A 20,757-nucleotide genomic window follows, 5' to 3' on the forward strand; every position below is an offset into this window, starting at 1 on the left:
TATTCAGTATAAAGCTTATTAATTATTCAGTAGATAACTTATTAACTATTCAGTAGATAACTTATTAATTATTCAGTAGATAACTTATTAATTATTCAGTATAAAGCTTATTAATTATTCAGTATTAAAGAGAGTAAAGGAATAGAGAGTGTATTGTGACACTGTCTGTGACACTTTAAACAAAGTCCTGCATCGTTGGCCAGTTTCAATGAAACTGACCACCGTAGCCGCATCGGCAAGGACATTATTATTTAACTTATAAATTATTCAGAATATAACTCATTAATTATTCAGTTTATAACTTATAAATTATTCAGTCAAACTAACATTTTTATGCTGGACAAAAACATAGATACGTGTCATGTCTTTTTTGGGTGGTAAAGATAGTCATACAAATAAAAATCCATAAATATTTAAAGACGTTTATTGAAAAAAATGCAATATTCTAAAAATAAACTTAACAATTATTAACTAATTTAAATACGGTGATATTTAATATTTACAATTACAATAACTAAGTACAAACTTAAACTAATCAATTCTTCGCAATTTAGGAATGAAATAACCCTTACAATCTTGCAGAGACTATAGACTTACTATCGACAATAATTTATAAACTATCGCATTTATATCAAGACAACTCCCGCACTAAGAATTGTTTTTGTGTCGCGGGGACTTTTACAAACATAGAAACAACGTAAGCAAAGTACAACTAGATCCGAAACATTATTTGTGGATCGCAGAAATATTTGCTTCCCTTGAGAATCGAACCTACGACCTACCAACGCAATGGTCACGTGACGACCTCCATAATCACTGCGCCACCAACACCAGTTTTAAGCGTAGTACCGACTAGTAAATTGCTAGTTTGCGCCCGACTTCGCCTAATGAAAGATTTCCCGTAGCAAAAACTATCTCATGCGTTATTCCACGCGACTATTAATGAACCAAATATCATCAAAATCCGTTCAGAAGTTTTGTCGCAATTGAGTAACAAACATCCATACTATCCCATTTATAATATTAGTAAAATTATTCCATAGAAAGTCCATAGTCTTGCAAAAACAAAACAACGATTTATATATTTCCCTAAAAACTTTAATTACAAAGAAAATAAAGCTTTGATATTCACTAAATATATTATTATTATGATTTTATGACAGATTTGTAACACATCAATGTGGGGTTCACGGCATTACAGTGCGACAACTTAGTAGAAAGCCTTGGTATGCTTGATCGTGATTATAAATAACTAGCGGCCGCCCGCAACTTCGTCCGAGTAGTTTTTCATTCCTTCGGGAGGTAATTTCCTAAAATATTCTCTTAGTTCTCCTCTATTCATTCTAAGGAATCTTCATAGCAAATGTCAAGTTTCTACGCTCTGTAGTTTCGGCTGTGCATTGTCCATCAGTCAGTAACGGAAGAGTTTTAAGTATATAGATTGATAGTTAATTTTATTGTAAGTGAAAAGAGCTCGCGTTACAGAAGGCTCCCGGCTGTCATATTCAAAGATCTTTGACAGTCGTTACCAGTAGTCAGAAGCTTGATAGTCAGACAACCAGTCTTACCGAAGGGTATCGTGTTATAACCCAGGTAACTGTGTTGTGGAGGTCAGATAGGCAGTCGCTCCATGTAAAACACTGGTATTCAGCTGCATCCAGTGAGACTGGAAGCCGACTCTTACATAGTTGGAAGATAGGCTAGACTGATGATATACAAAAATTCTGTATATTTTAAATATAAAGTAGCCATATCAAACAGGCCACCGTCAGCTGTATAAGTCTACAAGTCAACTGATGTTCTAAATTCTGAATGTTGTATAGGTATATAGTCACGAACCTTGTACATAAGGCTTTATACTAAGTTGTCGAACTATAGTACTGATTCACATAATTTTTACTGGATATCTACAACTAACATTTATCACGGCTAGACAAGCAATGGTTAGTTTAACAAGTGGAATTGTAACTATTTTAACATTCATATTATTAATTTTATGGCATGAGTAAATGCGACAATTTCAAATAAGTTTCAAGTTGCAGATAGCATAACAAATAGATTTCTACTATTTTTGTATATATTTTAACTACCAGAAAGTCTATATATCTGAAATTTACAATATTGAAGATATTTGATATACTTATTGTGTAAAAGTATACTGGTATATAGAGGAGTTATATACTCAGGTCAATACAAACATGCGAATTACGTTATAATCAAAATTATCATAGGAATGTGACAATTAAGGAAGGTTATATATCATCACGCCACGACAAATGGGAGCAGAGTACCAGTAAAAAATGTTACAAAAACGGGGAAAATTATGACCCATTCTCTCTTAAGTGACGCAAGCGGCGTTGCGCGGGTCAGCTAGTGACATAATATGACGTAGCTCGCACGTTTGTAATGGCCCGTTAGTAAATTGAAGACCAAAAGATAAGTTTAAAAGCATATTTGAGCAACTTTAAACTAAATCATTTTCTATATTTTTTTCTCTTATTGGTTTATCTTCCTGGGCCGTAACAGGGTTTTCATTTTGGGTAATACCCGGTGGGTTCACAGATTCTAAGGGTATACCCGATGGGTATAAAGACTCAGGTATAATTATATGTGGGTGTGTAGATTCTCGAGTTATAAATTCTAGGTTAAAAGCATCGGACACTCTAGTCGCTGTTTTAACGATTTTAAACCGAGAAGTAATAGACCCAGGGTTTTGGGTTGAACCCGTTATAACGATAGGAACGAAATTCAAAGCGTTTAAATTATTACGCAGGTTTTCAGAGTTTTTAGATAAAAGGATATTTGAGGTTATTACTATGGGGTTTGAGGTTTTAGGGTTGGGGTTATCGATGACGGGTTCGGGTTCTTGAATAGTACTTGTGGGTTTTGTATATGTAGTGGCTTGTATATTTTCTTTTGTAGAATAAGGTGAAGTGGTAGTTACAGTGTCAGCGCCGGGGCTGCTAGGTTTCCTGAAAACAGAAAAGAAATATTTTCAACTATATATCAGCTTAGCCTCTCTTCCAAACTATGTTGGAGTCGGCTTCCAGTCTCGCCGGATGCAACTGAATACCAGTATTCTACATGGAGCGACTGCCTATCTGACCTCCACAACCCAGTTACCTGGGATAACACGATACCCTTCGGTATTAATATTTTAAACTATAATATTTTTTTATTTAACTAACAAATTCAAAGACATTCCAATAGTTATTAGAAGTCCATAACACTCTGTTTAATTTAGGAATCTAATCAGTAGTTCGTCATTGGCATCTGGCTAATAAGTAATTAATTTCTGCTTTTTTTTATTTCGTGTATTTTTTGGGTTTTCTCTTATGTTTTGCCGTATGGTTAGTGGTCAACCTAGTGTCAAAGTTGTTCAAGCCGCACAGGCCTTTGACCTGGCTTATCGACTGTTATCTTAATTGACAACAACCGGGACCGACTATTTATGTACCCTCCGAAGCACGGAAACGCTCAGTTCAAATATCACTACGCGGTCACCCATCTATAGAATGACCACGCCAACGGTTGAAAATCAAATCATTTATTCATATAGGTCAAGTGCTGACACTTATGATAGTCAATGATACAGAGAGTGAATTTACCGCCAGTTCGGAAGGTAGGGCCAATGAGAAGAGCTGGCTAGAAACTCCTGGCCACTCTTTTTAATCGCCAATTAATTTTAACAATATTTTCTATTAGTTCTGGGTTGCTTAACCCACTGATCGTTACCGGTGAGCGCAACTAGGTATGTAACAAAAATTAATATAAAGGTATAAGTAGACACCTCTCACGCAAGTGGTCGCAGGTTCGAACCCGAGGCAACACACCAATGACTTTTCGAAGTTATGTGTGTATTAGAAATAATTATCACATGCTCCAACGGTGAAGGAAAAACATCGTGAGGAAACCTTGCATGCCTAAAATTTGTTTAATACACTTATTGAGGGCATGCAACGTCCCCAACCCGCACTTGGCCAGCGTGGTGGACTCAAGGCCTAACCCCTCCCTCATTACGGGAGGAGACCCTTGCCCAGCAGTGGGACATTAATGGGTTAAATTTATTTATTTTAAATCACTCACGGTCAACAAGTAGTGGCTCCATGCTCCTCCTCTATATGTTTTCGGAAAACGTTCCTGGAGCCGGACTCGAACCCGCACGCGCCGCACACTAACACGTCGGCTGCTTCCACCTCTTCAGTATTCAGGTGAACCGCGTCTATGCATGTTGGTTAAAAAAAACATATTCATCTATTTTTTTTATTCAATAGGGTAGTTGACTGGCCTCCGGTTTCTGAGTACATTTAGCGGTAGTTTATCTATTCAATAGCGTTAAAACTCATACAAAAAAACTTAAAAACTATTTCATTATTCATCTATTTTTTATTTAATAGGGTAGTCGACTGGCCCCTGGTTTCTGAGGTACCTTTAGCGGTAGTTTATCTATTCAATGCCGTTGTTTTTGTATGAGTTTTGACGCTATTGAATAGATAAACTACCGCTAAATGTACCTCAGACACCGGGAGTTAGTTAAGGAAAGATTATTAAACTTGTACTCTTATAGTGGCGTCCAAAAATAACGTAGGTGATTTTTTAATTTTCTGTATTAAAATTTTAAACATGTACAACCTGGATTGAATGGACCAAAGTAATATAATTTCTTTTTATTTCAATCAGATAAAAAATTGCGTGATATTTGCGGGACCCAACGTAAGATTAAATGAAATTTGACTTGATTCTATACTAAAATGTGTTTTTGACTTTTCATAAATATTATTTGACTGGTAGTAAATTACCCTATTGTAAATAATATGTAAAGCAACTTACTAGTTATTTGTGTGTCCAAATGTGTGTCCTGAACGTGTTTCATTAACTGAAAAAGAACACATTATTTTAATGATACTGCATTTCAACGTCTTTAGTTATAAGATATTATCTGTATATTTCAAAGAATATATCTTTTTTGTCTTCTTCTTATCGTATGGTTAGTGGTCAACCTAGTGTCAAAGTTCTTCAAGCCGCCCGAAGGCCTTTGGCTTAACGATTGTTATCTTAGTAGACAACAGCCGGGACCAACTTTTTACGTGCCCTCCGAAGCACGGAGACGCCCAGTTCAAATACCACTATGCGGTCACCCATCTATGGAATGACCGCGCCAAGGGTTGCTTAACCCACAGATCGTTTACCGACCGGTGAGCACAACTGGCTATGGGCGCCTTGCCATCTTTTTTGTGAACCTTATAGTAAAGTAGAATACAATGAAAGAGTAATAATGTTCCGAGTTCAATGCTCGGATCGGTTAATTATTTTTGGAATTAATACAATTTTTGTTTAGTCTAGTTATTTCTATCAAAAATAAACGCTGAAATATTTTATTTAATGAAATTAAGTTTACAATATGACTATAAATAAAAGAAAATTTATTCTTACACTAAAACCATATTTTCAATATTACGATGAAGAAATTGAAACGTATTTTAAAAATCCACCAGTTACAATATAAAATACTTATCGAAAGGTAGAGAAGTTAAAATATCAATTTTGTTAAACATTATTAAGTATTTCTTTTTTTTTTAATAACCCATATCTGTCCTAATGCAGGGCAAGGGTCTCCTCCCAAACGAGGGGGAGGGGTTAGGCCTTGAGTCCACCACGCTGGCCAAGTGCGGGTTGGGGACTTTGCATGCCCTCAATAAATGTATTAAACAAATTTTTTAGGCATGCAAGGTTTCCTCACGATGTTTTCCTTCACCGTTGGAGCAAGTGATAATTATTTCTAATACACACATAACTTCTAAAAGTCATTGGTGTGTTGCCTTGGATTCGAACCTGCGACCACTTGCGTGGGAGGTGCCAACTTAAACCACTCGGCTATCACTGCTTACTATTAAGTATAATATTGGTATATACCTGTGAGTGCACGACCCCTCTGAAGGGACATCGGGCACACTGTAGTGTGGCCGACGAGCTACGCCCGCTGCCGGGCCGACCGCGACTCGTGCAACCACTATGTTCTGCCGCCTGCACATACAAAACAGAATAAATAAACTGTATATATCAGCTTAGCCTTTTTTCCAAACTATGTTGGAGTCGGCTTCCAGACTCACCGGATGCAGCTGGATACCAGTGTTTTACATGAAGCGACTGCCTATCTGACCTCCACAACCCAATTACCTAGGATTTAACACGATACCCTTCGGTAAGACTGGTTGTCAGACTTTCAAGCTTCTGACTACTGCTAACGACTATCAAATATCTTTGAAAATGACTCCAACTCTTTGAATTTAACGTGCCTTCCGAAACACGGAGGAACTCAATAGTATAAGATGGTCCATCCATCCACAGAACAACCTCGGCAAGCGTAGCTTAACCTTAAAGATCGATCCATACTTGTTGTCATACAGGACTGCGGGTTACGACTACTACGCACACACTGACTTTTTTTTAAGACATCACATTTATTTTAATAATTTAATAACTTAATTTACCCTACCCTGTAAAATTGCAATACCTGAAAAAGGTTACTAAGTTTGTCACTACCCTAATATAAGTTTAATGACTTAGTAAGCAATAAATGAATTGAATTTGAATATCATCTATACTTATAAAAATCTGTAGAGAGGTCAATTCTGTACATTGAATATATTTAAAAAAAAACCAATGGGGGATGTTTAGTAACGGATACTGATACCGAATCTGCAATTTATAATTTTCTTTTCTGTCTGTCTGTCTGTCTGTCCTCCGTCTGTATGTGACGCTATCACGTAAAAACTACCGGATAGAATGCACTGGAATTTGGTATATGCATAGATTAAGTAGTGGAGCAGTTTCTAGGATACTTTTTATAGCATAAAATTTCAAAAAAATTTAGAAAATTGAAAAATATACGTAGAAATCGTTTGAACCTGCGTTTCCCTATAGAGACCATAGATGGCGTTACAATCCATTTCACAACATTCGCATAAAGTTTAACGCGGCGCCTGCCGTATCGATACCTGTTGTTCGCACCAACCAATAGATGGCGTTATAGCTCGCAACAAAGCAAGTTTTTTCTAATTAATTTGTTTTGATGGCTTTATTGTAAAAAAATACCTTTGAAACATGCTATACATTTATAAGATTTTTAAACATAAATGTTGTATGATATATTACACAAAAATGTTGGTTTACGTGGGTCCGGTGCGGTCGGGATATCCTAGATGGCAACCGAGTAATTTCGTTTGTTGTTCGCCGCAACTAACAGATGGCGTTGTTGTTCGAAACACATAACCAAATTAATTGGTTGCATTAAGGAAATAAATTGTATAGCTATGAAACAGAGTACGTGGTAAGTTTTAAAAAATAAACAACGGATGATATATAAAAAATAATTACGGGTTACGCGGTTTCGGACGTATCATCGCAAGTAAACATTATTACGCGTGTGAAGAGCTCCGGCGCAGATAGGTCTGTCTGTACCTATTATAATATTCTGAATCCAGACGGGTAAGCAATGGTCAGTCTATAATAAGGTATTATATTTTACACTGTAAACTGGTACGGATACAGACGAGAGAGGAAAAGAAGGTAACCACAGGAAATCAGGCCTGCCTGAGCCTGTGTCACATTGTGTGCCCTTCGGGTCCCTTTCGTATATAACCATTAGATGACAAAAGAGTTGTTAGCATTTTTATGTGTATCGAGTGCTTTGCAATTCGCGTGCTCAAACGAATAAGCAACAGTACGAAATTCACGCGAGCGGAGCCGCACGGGTCAGCTAGTTATATATATAATTCTTCTGTAAGTGTGTATGTCACTGAACTTCTCTTAAACGACTGGACCGATTTTGATGAAATCTTTTGTGTGTGTTCAAGGGGATCTGAGAATGGTTTAGATTCACAATTTTGTCCGCTGGACAATGTCTTTTTACTTAATTTTTATGGCAAAGCAACGTTTGCCGGGTCAGCTAGTTTAATTAAAAAGCTAGTAAGTATATATTACCTTATGTGCGGACATTTCTTTAACAGCATTGCACTTGAAGGAGCACATCTTGCAGGAGTACAGGTACAGCTTGAAGTTGGGCGACGCCAGCAGCTCGTGGGGGGGGGGCAGGTCGCTCTTGCGCTTGCGACCGCGACCACGACCCCGCGACGATGATGATAGAATTGACCTGGGGAATTATCAGGAATTTAGAACTAAGAAAAAAAATATTATTAAATGTTTTTTGAAAATAACCCGTTTCTCTCCCACTGCAGGGGTTTTCTCCCAAATGAGAGAGGGGTTAGGCCTTGAGTCCACCACGCTGGCCAAGTGCGGGTTGGGGACTTTGCATACCGTCAATAAATGTATTAAACAAATTTTATGCATGCAAGGTTTCATCACGATGTTTTCCTTCACCGTTGGAACAAATGATAATTATTTCTAATACACACATAACTTTGAAAAGTCATTGGTTTACAAGTTCATACATATAATGTGAAAAGACTTTTTCCCCGTCCTAATATTTAACGGGCGTTGTAATAATCATTTCTTTGTAATAATTACCTCAATGGCGTAGAAGACGGTGAAGCATTCTTTTCTCTGTCCAAAGCAGCAATATAACAAATTATTAGAAAAATATCCATTTATATATTTTTCTAAAGTAAAAAATTATCTACTTAAGTATGTATAATTCATGTATTTATGGAATACCTATATAGGTAGTTTTATTATTTATTAAATACAAAAGTGTTTAAATAAAATGAATACTTACTTAGCTTTCTGTAATTGTTTCGCTTTTTCTAAAATTTCAGCTGGTGTTAACGCCTTCTGAAACAAATAATATGTAAGAAATCAAATATGAATATCTGAATGTTTCGATAAATTTAACAAAATTAAACTTGTTAAATTTTGTTAAAAATTTTTGTTTAAATGTTTTCCTTTCGGGTTACACGTAGAAGACGTCGAATGGTAGAATTTTCAGTGTAGTTCTCATGATGAAGGTAGAATTCTCCTGGAGGATTTCATGTGGAAGTCGTCACATGGTAGAATGTTCCTGGTAGTTTTCACGATGACGTCGTCAGATGGTAGAATTTTCCTGGTTAATTTCACGTAAGAGGCATCACTTGGTAGACTTTTCCTGGTAGTTTTCATGGTGAAGACGTCACGTGGTAGAATTTTCCTGATGGATTTCACGTAGAAGACGTCACAAGGTAGAATTTTCCTGATGGATTTCATGTAGATGACGTCACATGGTAGAGTTTTCCTGATGGATTTCATGTAGAAGATGTCACATGGTAGAATTTTCCTGATGGATTACATGTAGAAGACGTCACATGGTAGAATTTTCCTGATGGATTTCATGATGAAGACGTCACATGGTAGAATTTTCCTGGTAGTGTTCTTGATGAAGACGTCACATGGTAGAATTTTCCTGGTAGATTTCATGATGAAGACGTCACATGGTAGAATTTTCCTGGTAGTGTTCTTGATGAAGACGTCACATGGTAGAATTTTCCTGGTAGTTTTCATGATGATGACGTCACATGGCAGAATTTTCCTGTCAGTTTTCATGATGAAGACGTCACATGGTAGAATTTTCCTGATAATTTTCATGATGAAGACGTCACATGGTAGAATTTTCCTGGTAGTTTTCACGATGTCGACGTCACATGGTAGAATTTTCCTGGTAGTTTTCATGTAGAAGTCGTCAGATGGCAGAATTTTCCTGGTAGTTTCCATGATGGAGACATCACATGGTAGAATTTTACTAGTCATTTTCAGGATGAAGACGTCCCATGGTAGAATTTTCCTCCTAGTGTTCATGTTGAAGACGTCTCATGGTAGAATATTCCTGGTAATTTTCATGATGAAGACGTCCCATGTTAGTATTTTCCTGCTGGATTTTATGTAGATGACGCCACGTGGTAGAATTTTCCAAATTGTACATAGTAGAAAAGTTTGCATAATTTACAACTAAGATTATTATGGAATTTCGCACAGGCTGTTTATGTAATAGCAAAAGCCTAATTGTATATCAATAGTACCTTTTCATCCTTCTTTTTCTTTTCTTCGGTGTTATCCAAGCTGGTGGTGGCCTGTTGGAGCGAGGACTTGAGGAACACGAGGGGACCCTGGCCGTTCTGACCCTCCACCATCACGAATGAGTCTTGATTGTCTGGGTCTGGAATATACCATGTACTTAATTAGTGTGGTGTCACAACATGTCTCAGTTTCAGATTCCAGGACAGGCAATTTATTCATGGTATGGTTAGTGGTCAACCTAGTGTCAAAGTTGCCGCGTCAAGGCTTTTGAAATAGTTTAATGACTGCTACAGAAACATTTTACGAGCCCTCCAAAGCATGGAGATGCTCAGCTCAAATCCTACTATGCAGTTACCCATCCATGGAACGTCCGCGCTGAGGTTGCTAAACTCTCGTTTGCTGACCAATGAGTGCTTTAGTTGGTCTACTACCATCCCAACCAATACATTTCAGAGAGATGAAACTTTTACTGATTTTTCACATGCATTTCAAATACAATGCACATTATAAAAAGTAGTTGTATAATGGGTATATACTTATTATTATATGGTAATCGGTTAAATACATTAACAAGAGTAACTGTGTATCTACTTTCACAGTCAGGCAATCAGTCAGGCAGTCAGTCAATCAGGTTAATTATAAAGTAATAACTACATACCTTCGTTATCGCTAGACTGTAGCACACAAGTGACAGTGCCGTCTGAGGACAGATCGTCTGTATTGCCAGTGTTGGCTACGAACTGATACCCGTCTTCGCCGTCTGGACATCTGAAATAAAGTAAATTATTTATTGAAAATGGATACATATCATAGGATTTATTGTCAGTTCCTTCGCCGCTCTTCCGTTGGCTGTGTTGGCCCTAAGGTATCATGGGGGAGTTTACCAAATGACAGGGAAAGGGAGAATAGTAGGATCTCTCGTAACTATTACGTATATAATAACTGAAAAGGGACATTTTCAAACTAAAAATGTTGTGTGACATTGGCTGGCAATTTAAGCACAGAATGAATATTAATGACTAGCTGACCCGCGCAACTTCGCTTGCGTCACATAAGAGAGAATGGATCAAAATTCTCCCCGTTTTGGTAACATTTTTTATTGGTACTCTGCTCCTATTGGTTGTAGCGTGATGATATAATATAGCCTATATCCTTCCTCAATAAATAGGCTATCTAACACTGAAATAATTTTTAAAATCGGTTCAGTAGTTCCTGAGATTAGCGCGTTCAAACAAACAAACAAACAAACAATCAAACAAAAACAAACAATCAAACAAACAAACTCTTCAGCTTTATAATATTAGTATAGATTTTAGGGTGCAGGTCGTTTAAAATCTCACTATATAATATATAATAATATTCCACTTAAGGAGAAATGGGGGAGGGAGTTTAAAGGAGGCACAGAGATGTTGGTACAAAGTTTCTTGAACTTGATTCGAACCCGTGATCTTCGCAAAGCATACACACTCACCACTGCACCACAAAGCCACTAAACTAACTAAAAACAATACTAAATAGTAATTAATTACCTGACTAGTGTTAAATTAAGTAGATCCAATTGCACTAGTCCCTTGCTTGTGTCTAACACTTGCATGTATTTAGTAGGTTGATCACTGCCCGAAGAGATTGGTATTAGGGAACTGTTGTTCTGAAAATTGAGATAAAAACAATATTAAATTAATAAATGAAACATTAAATAAACCTGTTACTGTCCCACAGCTGGACAATGGTCTCCTTTGAAAAAAGGGTTAAGCTTTCAGTCGAACACACTGATGACATGCAAGTTTAGGACTTACATTCTCCCAGGAATTTAAAATATGGCGCGTAAGTTTGCATCAAGATGGTTCCTTTCGCCATTAGAACAAGTGATAATTATATTATCTGTAGTACACCCATAGCCAGTTGCGCTCACCGATCGGTAAACGATCTGTGGGTTAAGCAATCGTTAGGGCGGTCATTCTATAGATGGGTGCCCGCCTAGTGGTATTTATACGGGGCGTCTCCGTGCTTCGGAGGGCACGCAAAAAGTCGGTCCCGGTTGTTGTCTACTAAGATAACAGTCGTTAAGCCATGTCAAAGGCCTTCCGGGCGGCTTGAACAACTTTGACACTAGGTTGACCACAAACCATACAAGAAGAAGAAGTACACAGATGACTTCGAAGTTACTGGTGTGCTCACATTAGAACCATAGACTGCTCGCGTAGAACACCAATCTTTACACCACTATCACTGCTATGGTGAAGCAGTTAAAATTAGTTAAACTCAATTCTTACCCTTTCTTTATCAAAGGGAGTGACTTCCACTATCTGAAGTTGACCTGGAAGTAAAATATATAAATTATTTAATAGATATTTATAGAAAAAAAACATTTTAGCTTCAGTATAATATTAACTCTTGCCGGCGATTCTGTCCGCGTGGAGGGCAGTGGCTCGTTACTATATTTCATCAAAATTTATTCAATAAATTTGGAGTGAGAAACAATTATCAAAAATTTTAATATTAGTACTAATTTAATGGAAACTTATTATTCATATTAAGGCAGATATTACTTACCATCTTTGTACTCAGCAGCCAAGATCTGACCTTCAGAAGTTTCCACTGTCACCTCCTCATCAGACATGGTGGTTCTCACCTGCACATAATACATTCCTTTTAAAAAAACCATCAATAGAGCAGTAACAGATGAGCTGTATAAGTTGGCACCTACCACGCAAGTGGTTAGAGACAACACACCAATGACTTTTCTAAGTTATGTGTGTATTAGAAATAATAATGACTTGTTCCAACGGTGAAGGAAAACATTGTGATGCAACCTTGCACGCCTGAGATTTGTTTAGACAAGTTCTTGAAGGTGTGTGTATGGGCCTAACCCCTCCCTCACCACAGGAGGAGACCCTTGCCCAGCAGTGGGTCATTAAAGGGTTAAATATAAAACCACCCCCTTAAAAGGTACCAGCTGTACTCTTTGGCTCACTAGGAATATATAATTTCTGACTACCTACTACTGAAAAAGAAGATTGCACTTTGCTTCACCAGAAATTAGAACCTATTGCCTAGCATCTTTTGGACTGCAAAGAGAGATTATAGGTGTCAGTTTCTAATTGTTTTTTATTTCTCTCCTATCTTTTTTCATTATCAAACAATTTATTTAAATTGATTTCTTTAAGGCTACCTATCAATCAAATGTTTGCAAAAATTTTATCATAATGCCAAGTTGGTCCATAAAGCTCAGATATCATAAATTACTTTTAATATTACTCTTATGATTACAGACTGAAACTAGAGATCACTTTGACAGAACATTATTTGATGATGATGATCTACCCAATTGATTTCGACCACGGCGACCACTTGGACTCCTAAATAAATTGGCGCTGATGCTTATGCAGATGGCTTATGCAGGGAATTTTATCAGAAAACTCACATGGCTAGTGGGGGTACATGAGTTTACCCCCTATATAATTATATACAATGGCAGCAGGTGGACAAACCTTTAATTTGTTGCATAAAAAAACTTTATTTACTGCTTTTCTTGTAACAGTCTCTAAATAATACATACATACATACATAACCCTTAGAGACCAAAGAAGGTAATATGTAACATTCTTGTTAATTAAATTTAACTAATAATGTGATTTATTTACATTATAAATATATTGTATAATTGTAAATATTTTGTTTTTTATAATTATTTCTAGTTTAGTTTAGTTGTCAAAAGTTATTTATAGTAAGTTTTATTCTAATAAATTTCTATATTTAATGTAATAAGCGTAATAGGTAATTATCATTAAAAAAAAACAATGAACGAAAAATAAAATTAAATTTAACTGGGTATTTTAGGAACATATTGTGGCATACTGAACGGGAGGCCTATACTCAACAGTGTATATTAGATAGATAGGTATCATAACTTTGTGATTGACTGCACATTAGAAGCTATAAAAGTTTGGTTGAAACATAAGTTATCCTTTATAGAGATCTTGTATTATGATGATCATATAAATGTTGTCATTACTTGTAATTAAGAAGGTAGTAGAGTATTATTCAAAATCTTTGATTCTTTGCTCTTAATGATACAGTCTCCACTTTTATAGATGCTTGTAAGGTAGGTACCCACCATGACTGTTAATCTTACGATATAATAGTGTAACTAATTTTATTATCAACAATGTATTAGCAGACACTCGATATTCTAGAAAATTCCTTAGTTAATGCGACAAATGTAAATGACTAAATTGCAAGGCATTACCAATCGTATTTACATACAGAAAATATACGAGATGTAGGATACATTCATGTAACTAAATGCAAAATACCACGGCAGAAGGGGATTATACCTACAAAGACATACAATAGGTAGGCATTGAACAATCAGCACAAGATGTAGGTGGATTTTTGCTTATGGAGGCTGTTGTTAACTAATAATGTGATTTATTTACATTATCACAAGAAATAAACAAAGACTATAATCATACGTCAATCGTAATGTCTTACAAAATTCTTGCAACACCAAAATAGTTTTAGCGGTGTTTCTATTCTATGGCGATGACTTTTTAATTTTATTATTGCAACAATCAATACTCACGTTTGATGGCAACAATGAAGTTTTTCAATAACACACACTTGAAATATTCGTCCACAAGGTGTTATTTCACTGTTTTAAATCTATTTTACTGAGAGAAAGCAGTAATGGCGACGCTATGAAATATAATATATTTTTCTACGTATTGTAAAATACGAGATGAAGACTTCACGGCGTTCTGCCAGGGATGCCAGTAGCAATTTTGGTTAGATCAAATTAATATAAAAGTAAATCATTTTTTATTTAATTTAAATTAAGTTACGTTTTGTACATTATTTATCTTGTTTTTTGGATATATATTTTTCTTTTTAAATAATAGTATTTTAGAAAAAATACATAAAATTAAAGCTGAGCTTGATTTTCCTTAATGGCAACATTGACTTTTGCGATTTATTTAAAATATTGAAACTTTTTATTTCTATTCCTTTGTTTTAGAGATTATAATATTAGTTTCTCATGAATATATTTTTATTTCGATTTTTTAATAAAATTTTGCTCTGAAGTCGTTTCGTGGTGGCAATGAACTTAAATGCCTTCGAAATGACATAGGAACTGATAAGGTATAGCCGTCTCTTTCTAATGTAAGAAAAAAATATCGCCGTTCTTATCACGGAATCAATGCCCTGACGTCATGTTGTAGAGAACGTAGAGCCAAAAACGTATACAGTGAGCTGGCTCGTGCAAGTTTATGCATGCGCAATGAAGGTGGGAGGTAATAGCTCTTCGTCCTCCTCACACCAATAGGATTCGCATAAGAATTGATAGAAATATGAAACCCTAAATTACTCAAAATAGGGTGCACTGCAGTCCATTTAAAAAAGCTTAACCATAACTTTTTGGCGCTCTTTTTCTTTTGGCTATCGAAGTTAGGCGTTGCGTTTAGCCTACATTAAGATAATAAATGATAAAATTAGAGTTCTGAATCGCACTATTAGAGTTTTCCAGCGGTATTAGGAGGTGTACGGTAAATTGGTAGAGTTACGTCGGGAGGTCCGTAGCTACTACGTGGACCGGTGTTGACAGGGAGCCGGTCTAATTCCTTGTCATCAGATATGTTGAAGCGTAAGCAATCATATAATGGTAAAATATAATGTCAAATATGTCAAGAAAATGATAAAGAGAGACTAGGTCTCATCCACACGGTAGTAGCTGATTTGACCTCCTTTTTTAAAGAAATGTAGAGTCGAAAAAGTTGGGCATAAACTTTTTTCAACCAAACTTCTTTTTGATATTTTTCGATGATTAAAAAACTATTTGTCTTTACATTTTTGAAATATTTATTAGAAATTCTGAATTTGAATGAAACATACTCCAAACTTATCGTTATCCCGAAAACAAAAGACGTATAATGTGGAAAGATAATAGTAAAATTAAGTTTGGCTCTACCACTGCTTATTCCATTAGGAAAAGGGCGAGATAATGCGTTAATTTGCCAAATATTAATCCTATATTGACGAAACACTAGCGCCTGCACGATTTATTATAGAAACGATCAGGTAGAGTCTTACTGCGTGTTAGGTGTTTCTCTTGAAGTTAACATCTTTTAATTCCTGTTATTTTATGAGCTGCATTTTAAAGCAAACTCTACGGTTTGTTTTTAATATCAATATTAATAGGGTCGTGAACTGAGTAGGTACTCAGTAGAATTTACCGTATCGTAGAAACAATAAACGGCCTGGAGTTTGCTCTACATTTTTGCGTATTAAACAAAGAGTTCTTTGAGAGTTCCTTCAGATTCCGCTAGATGTACTCAATATTAACATAAAATTTACCTACCTAAATAATTGTAAATTGACTCTACATAGATTGATTTTTTCAGTAACAAAAATAATACAAAATGTCCTAAGTCTCAAACACTACGAGAAATATTTATCCTCACTACGAAAACGCACTTTTGACAGGAACTATTTATTGGTATTAATAAATTGAACGACCAAACTCTACATTTTAAAAACAACCCCTTATTTTAACTTAACCAAAATTACTCTTTAACAGTTTGTTAAACTATTATAATAGGGTCTCTAATTAAATAATTGAATAAAAAGAAAAGAAAACGATCGACTCTACATATTTTTTGACTTAAAAAACGCAAAAAAGGGAGTCAAATTAGCTACTAAGGTGTATGTGAGAAGAACTCTCGTTTTCATTGATCAGAACGCTTGATACTTGTTTATTCTCATTTATATTGGTTTAAACTCATACGTGAATATTCAAAGGCAATACCACAATGTAGTTGACGGGGGTTTAGCCCGGCCCCCCGCCACGACCGGCTTCCCTTGAAGCCACGGACTCCCCGAGAGTACAACAAAGTCCTTGGTATATATGCTAGTAAGGGTGCAAACTTTGATAGCGCGATTCAGGATCTCGATCCCCATTGGACGGCTGCTGTGACGTCATAAGGTAGAATCGAAAGGAAAAGTGGATAAGTCGGTTTGTTAGATTATAGGGCGGTGGGAATTTGTGTGGGTTGGAGTTGCAGGTAGAGTTTTGGATGGGTATAAATTGTATTTAATAAACAGGTTGTACTTTGTATTAATTGTTAGTAGATAGAGACGAGGCTAATTCTTTGTATAGGGGTTGTTTTTTCTAAAAACAATGAGCGAGCATTTTATGTAGAGTCAAACATAGAGTTTAGAGTTTTAGAGTCAAGAGTTTTTAAGCGTTACACAAAGAAATCACCCTTAATATAGAATCAATTTCATCATATCAAATTGTAGAGTACAAACCACAATAGTTTTTGATCAATAGTTAACATAACACAGAGTTACAGACCATTTCATGTCGATAGATTCCCCTAACGGTTACTTAATAATAGCTTAACAATTGAGGGTCGATACACGGATACAAGAGTTCATTGAACTTACGGCTCTACTTTTGTAAGGTACGAATGATAGAGTTGCAAGATTTGGGTACATTCGTTTAATGTATAGGTAGAATCGTAGGTAATGTAGAGTTCATTTACATGCTAATTACTGTCATGTAGAGGTCAGATTTAATATCTTACTCTTATATGTACAATGAGTTGTTTCTTGACTCTATATTAAATAAGAAATTATTTATATAGAAGGTATAATTTGGGTAATAAGATGACTCTTGAGTTCTAAATTTAGAGTAGTAGTTAGGGAAGTATCAGTAGAGTAGAGTCCTCGTATTTATTATTAAAGAGTAAAAAAACAACGTCCCATCTTTGTTAACACTGCTCCTTGATGCTTAACTTTATCATACACAGTCCACTAGCTAATACCTCGGGCTTCATCTCCTTAGTCTTTTCGTTAAAACGATTAATCATGTCTAGTATCTACTATCATCCCACGCAATTTTATCAAAAACTTCTCATCCATTTTACCACAAAAGAGAGCTAATCAAACACACTTCAACATTTATAACGTTAATCAATAAAATGCTGGTAACAAGAGACTAGCTTCAATAATTGCAAGCTGTATAAAGGTTAGTTTTATAATATCTCTACCTTAATATTAGGTCGGGGAAAAGTCTTTTCGCATTATAGTATGTTTGAACTTGTAATAAAATCTTTTCTCTACACGAAAAAGCTCGAATTTGGGTACCTCACGAGCTCACTGAAAGAAACCTAATGAACCGTGTACTCATTTGTGATTCTTGAAGCCAAAGAGATTTTTTTTACGAGTTCATACATACTATAATGCGAAAAGACTTTTTCCCCGACCTAATAAAAGTGACGCAAAAACGTATTTTCGTCAGGTATGCACCTTCGCTCTCGGTAAAGCCGTATTGATGAGTCAGGAGAGTGCGCGAGGAAGCGCGGCACTACGACACCGGCTCTATGTAGAGCGGGACATGTATACAGTATAAAAATAACATATAACGTACTTATTTGTACTATAATCTTATATTGTAGAGAGATTATAGCGTTCATGCATCTATACTTTGTTTTTCTTTGCGATTTCGCCCATTTTCTGGTTGTAGATCATGTTTTATGCCAGTTACTTGTGTTATTAGAGTAAATCGGCGTCCATATAATACTAAATATAATAACAATATTGCAACACAAAGGTTCTAAAATTATATAATAATTATAACAATGACTCTACTCTAAGTCAAAACCTGCATGTCTTGAGAAATGGCCACGATAATTAGCACATAGGTACATGAAATAATAAAAATGAATTTTGGAATTATATAAGGTAAACAATAAAAACGTTTACTATTCCTGACTGTTGACCACGAGGTTCCATCTTCGATTCCTAGGTTGGAAAAAATGCCATTGGTCTTTTACATAATTCAGTTTTTGTTATACGCTAACTATGATTGCTACCGATTGCTGTAGTGTCAGTATTACGACAAATACTTATAGTAGTCTTTGTTATATTATTAATGATTTTATGAGTCACTTCCTGTGATTAAATAGTACAAGGTGACCTTTAATGGTTACAATAATTACTAGTGAAACAGGTGATGTAGAGACTATTACAAAATGATACGGTAATTAGCTGGATTGGATAGTTTTGTCCTAAATTAATTAAACAACGGAACTTTGTAAGTATCGCAAGTGGCGTTCTTTGGTCTATTCCTACATTTACTACCTTTAAGGGGAGAAGACGTGATTTTATGTATATTGTTCGTCCTAGGCAGTTTGCCGTACATCTCCATACAAAACTGAAACTAAAAAATTTATACACATATCCATACTTATATCTTGTCATACAGGACCGGGTCGCCAGATACAACGGAACAATAAAGATTACAATAAAAAATATTCATTTTATTCACCAAAAAAATTCCCTCCTGTCCAATATTCAGCTACGGCGGCCAGTTTTATCGAAACTAGACAACTGTGTTTTAAATCTATGTATATTATAAAATTTTAGAGTATGTTTGGTTGAACGCGCTTTTTGAATCGAAAAAATATTTTAATGGTGGATAGCCTATTTATCGAGGAAAGCTAATACTATAGGCGATATATCATCACGCTACGACTAATAAGAGCAGAGTAACAGTAAAAAAATAAAAAAACGGGGAAAATTTTGATCCGTTCTCTTTTATGTGCCTCAAGCGAAGTTGCGCAGGTCAGCTAGTTTATTTTATAGACTACCTACGCCTTCAAGTACAACAAGCATAATATTAAACAAAAACGACTCTACCGTAAAAAGTCATGTTAATTAAAAAGACGATCATTATACATTGATGCTTATCACGCGAATCGATATTTTCTTACTAGAGCTGTAGCGTAAATAATTACTCAATGAGGTATCTCTATGTGCTCTATGTAGAGCTTCATGCTCTATCGCCTCTATTAAGGCTAGGACGCTAGACTGAAACTTGTATTTTTCAGAAAAACTATAAAATAAAAATTTGGTAATTTTTTCTTTCTAGTATTTTTTATTTAACAACAGGCATGCCAACTGACATATGTGGCTGTAGTTTGATACATCTCTGCTTATACCGTAGAGAAAAAGTGTCGTTAAGGTTTTTTAACATATACATAATGTGAAAGATAGACAAAAATATAACACTATTTCTTTTAGTTTCTAAGAAGCTATTTAGATAACCGCTTTGGCTTTAGATAGCTTTATTTAGAAGCGTCATAAATAAAATTACAGAAATGGGGAACTAGTGACATGAACCAGATGTCCTGCTAATTTCTGGTTCTGGTTGTAGGTATCTCCAAAAAAGATTTTAATTTTTCTTGAGTAAAGCAAAATTGATAACTCTACCACTTAGAACTTTTTGGACTTACCTGGAAATTTGAGATAGTGATTTTTTCATTTGTATATGTTGCTTTTGATTCTGGTGATAGGGCTGATTTATGACGAAAAGGGCTATGGGCCTTTTTGATTCGTTAGTGTTTCTTCCCAACCATAGAGCATAACTAGTCTTTATATTCATACTGATGCTAAATATCTTTAAATGCGAAAGTTTCTTAGTCTATCCATCTGTCATACTTTCACGTCTAAAACGTGGAATCGATTTTGATTAAATTTAGCATTGAGATCTGTTCCTAAGACCATAAATTGCACGATCGGATCTGCGCTGATCAACTAGTTTTGTAATATATCTCTACCTACCCTCTTCTACCACAAGCACCCGCATTTAAATCTCAAAACAGGTTCAACAAACTGTTACGTAGAGTTCAAGAGACGCTCTCAGTAGAGTCTGAATGTAGGTCATAGTGAGACTTGACCTTAAGAGTT

General features: G+C 35.6%; 1 protein-coding gene across 7 annotated transcripts; it reads right to left on the reverse strand.

Annotated features, from left to right (window-relative positions):
* Positions 1-408: 408 nt before the first annotated feature.
* On the reverse strand, positions 409-14,761 carry LOC142984526 (uncharacterized). Of its 7 annotated transcripts, none has more exons than XM_076132219.1 (13): positions 14,591-14,761; positions 12,559-12,637; positions 12,279-12,322; positions 11,535-11,653; positions 10,664-10,773; positions 10,008-10,144; positions 8,735-8,787; positions 8,527-8,562; positions 7,984-8,152; positions 5,914-6,024; positions 4,830-4,876; positions 4,087-4,227; positions 409-2,972 (listed from the first exon to the last, which is right to left on the reverse strand). In XM_076132219.1, exons 2-12 carry the CDS (start codon positions 12,623-12,625, stop codon positions 4,089-4,091), a joined length of 1,032 nt encoding a protein of 343 aa, XP_075988334.1. In that variant the 5' UTR covers positions 12,626-12,637; positions 14,591-14,761; the 3' UTR covers positions 409-2,972; positions 4,087-4,088. The 7 variants fall into 7 exon arrangements, with proteins under 7 accessions (XP_075988334.1, XP_075988335.1, XP_075988331.1 ...); XM_076132220.1 differs by having other exon boundaries at positions 4,087-4,222; positions 4,831-4,876; positions 8,735-8,790; XM_076132216.1 differs by having other exon boundaries at positions 8,735-8,790.
* Positions 14,762-20,757: the final 5,996 nt, after the last annotated feature.

This window comes from Anticarsia gemmatalis, chromosome 27 (genome assembly GCF_050436995.1).
Source record: "Anticarsia gemmatalis isolate Benzon Research Colony breed Stoneville strain chromosome 27, ilAntGemm2 primary, whole genome shotgun sequence".
Taxonomy (NCBI): Eukaryota; Metazoa; Arthropoda; class Insecta; order Lepidoptera; family Erebidae; genus Anticarsia; species Anticarsia gemmatalis.

Excerpts from the sequence above, each read along its gene's own strand:
- LOC142984526 (XM_076132216.1), bottom strand. The coding sequence starts at position 12,625 with ATGTCTGATGAGGAGGTGACAGTGGAAACTTCTGAAGGTCAGATCTTG. Across the intron at positions 8,791-10,007 it reads AGAAAAAGAAGGATGAAAAG|AAGGCGTTAACACCAGCTGA; the intron begins GTACTATTGATA and ends TATTTGTTTCAG. Across the intron at positions 4,228-4,829 it reads TTGGACACACAAATAACTAG|CATAGACGCGGTTCACCTGA; the intron begins TAAGTTGCTTTA and ends TTAACCAACATG.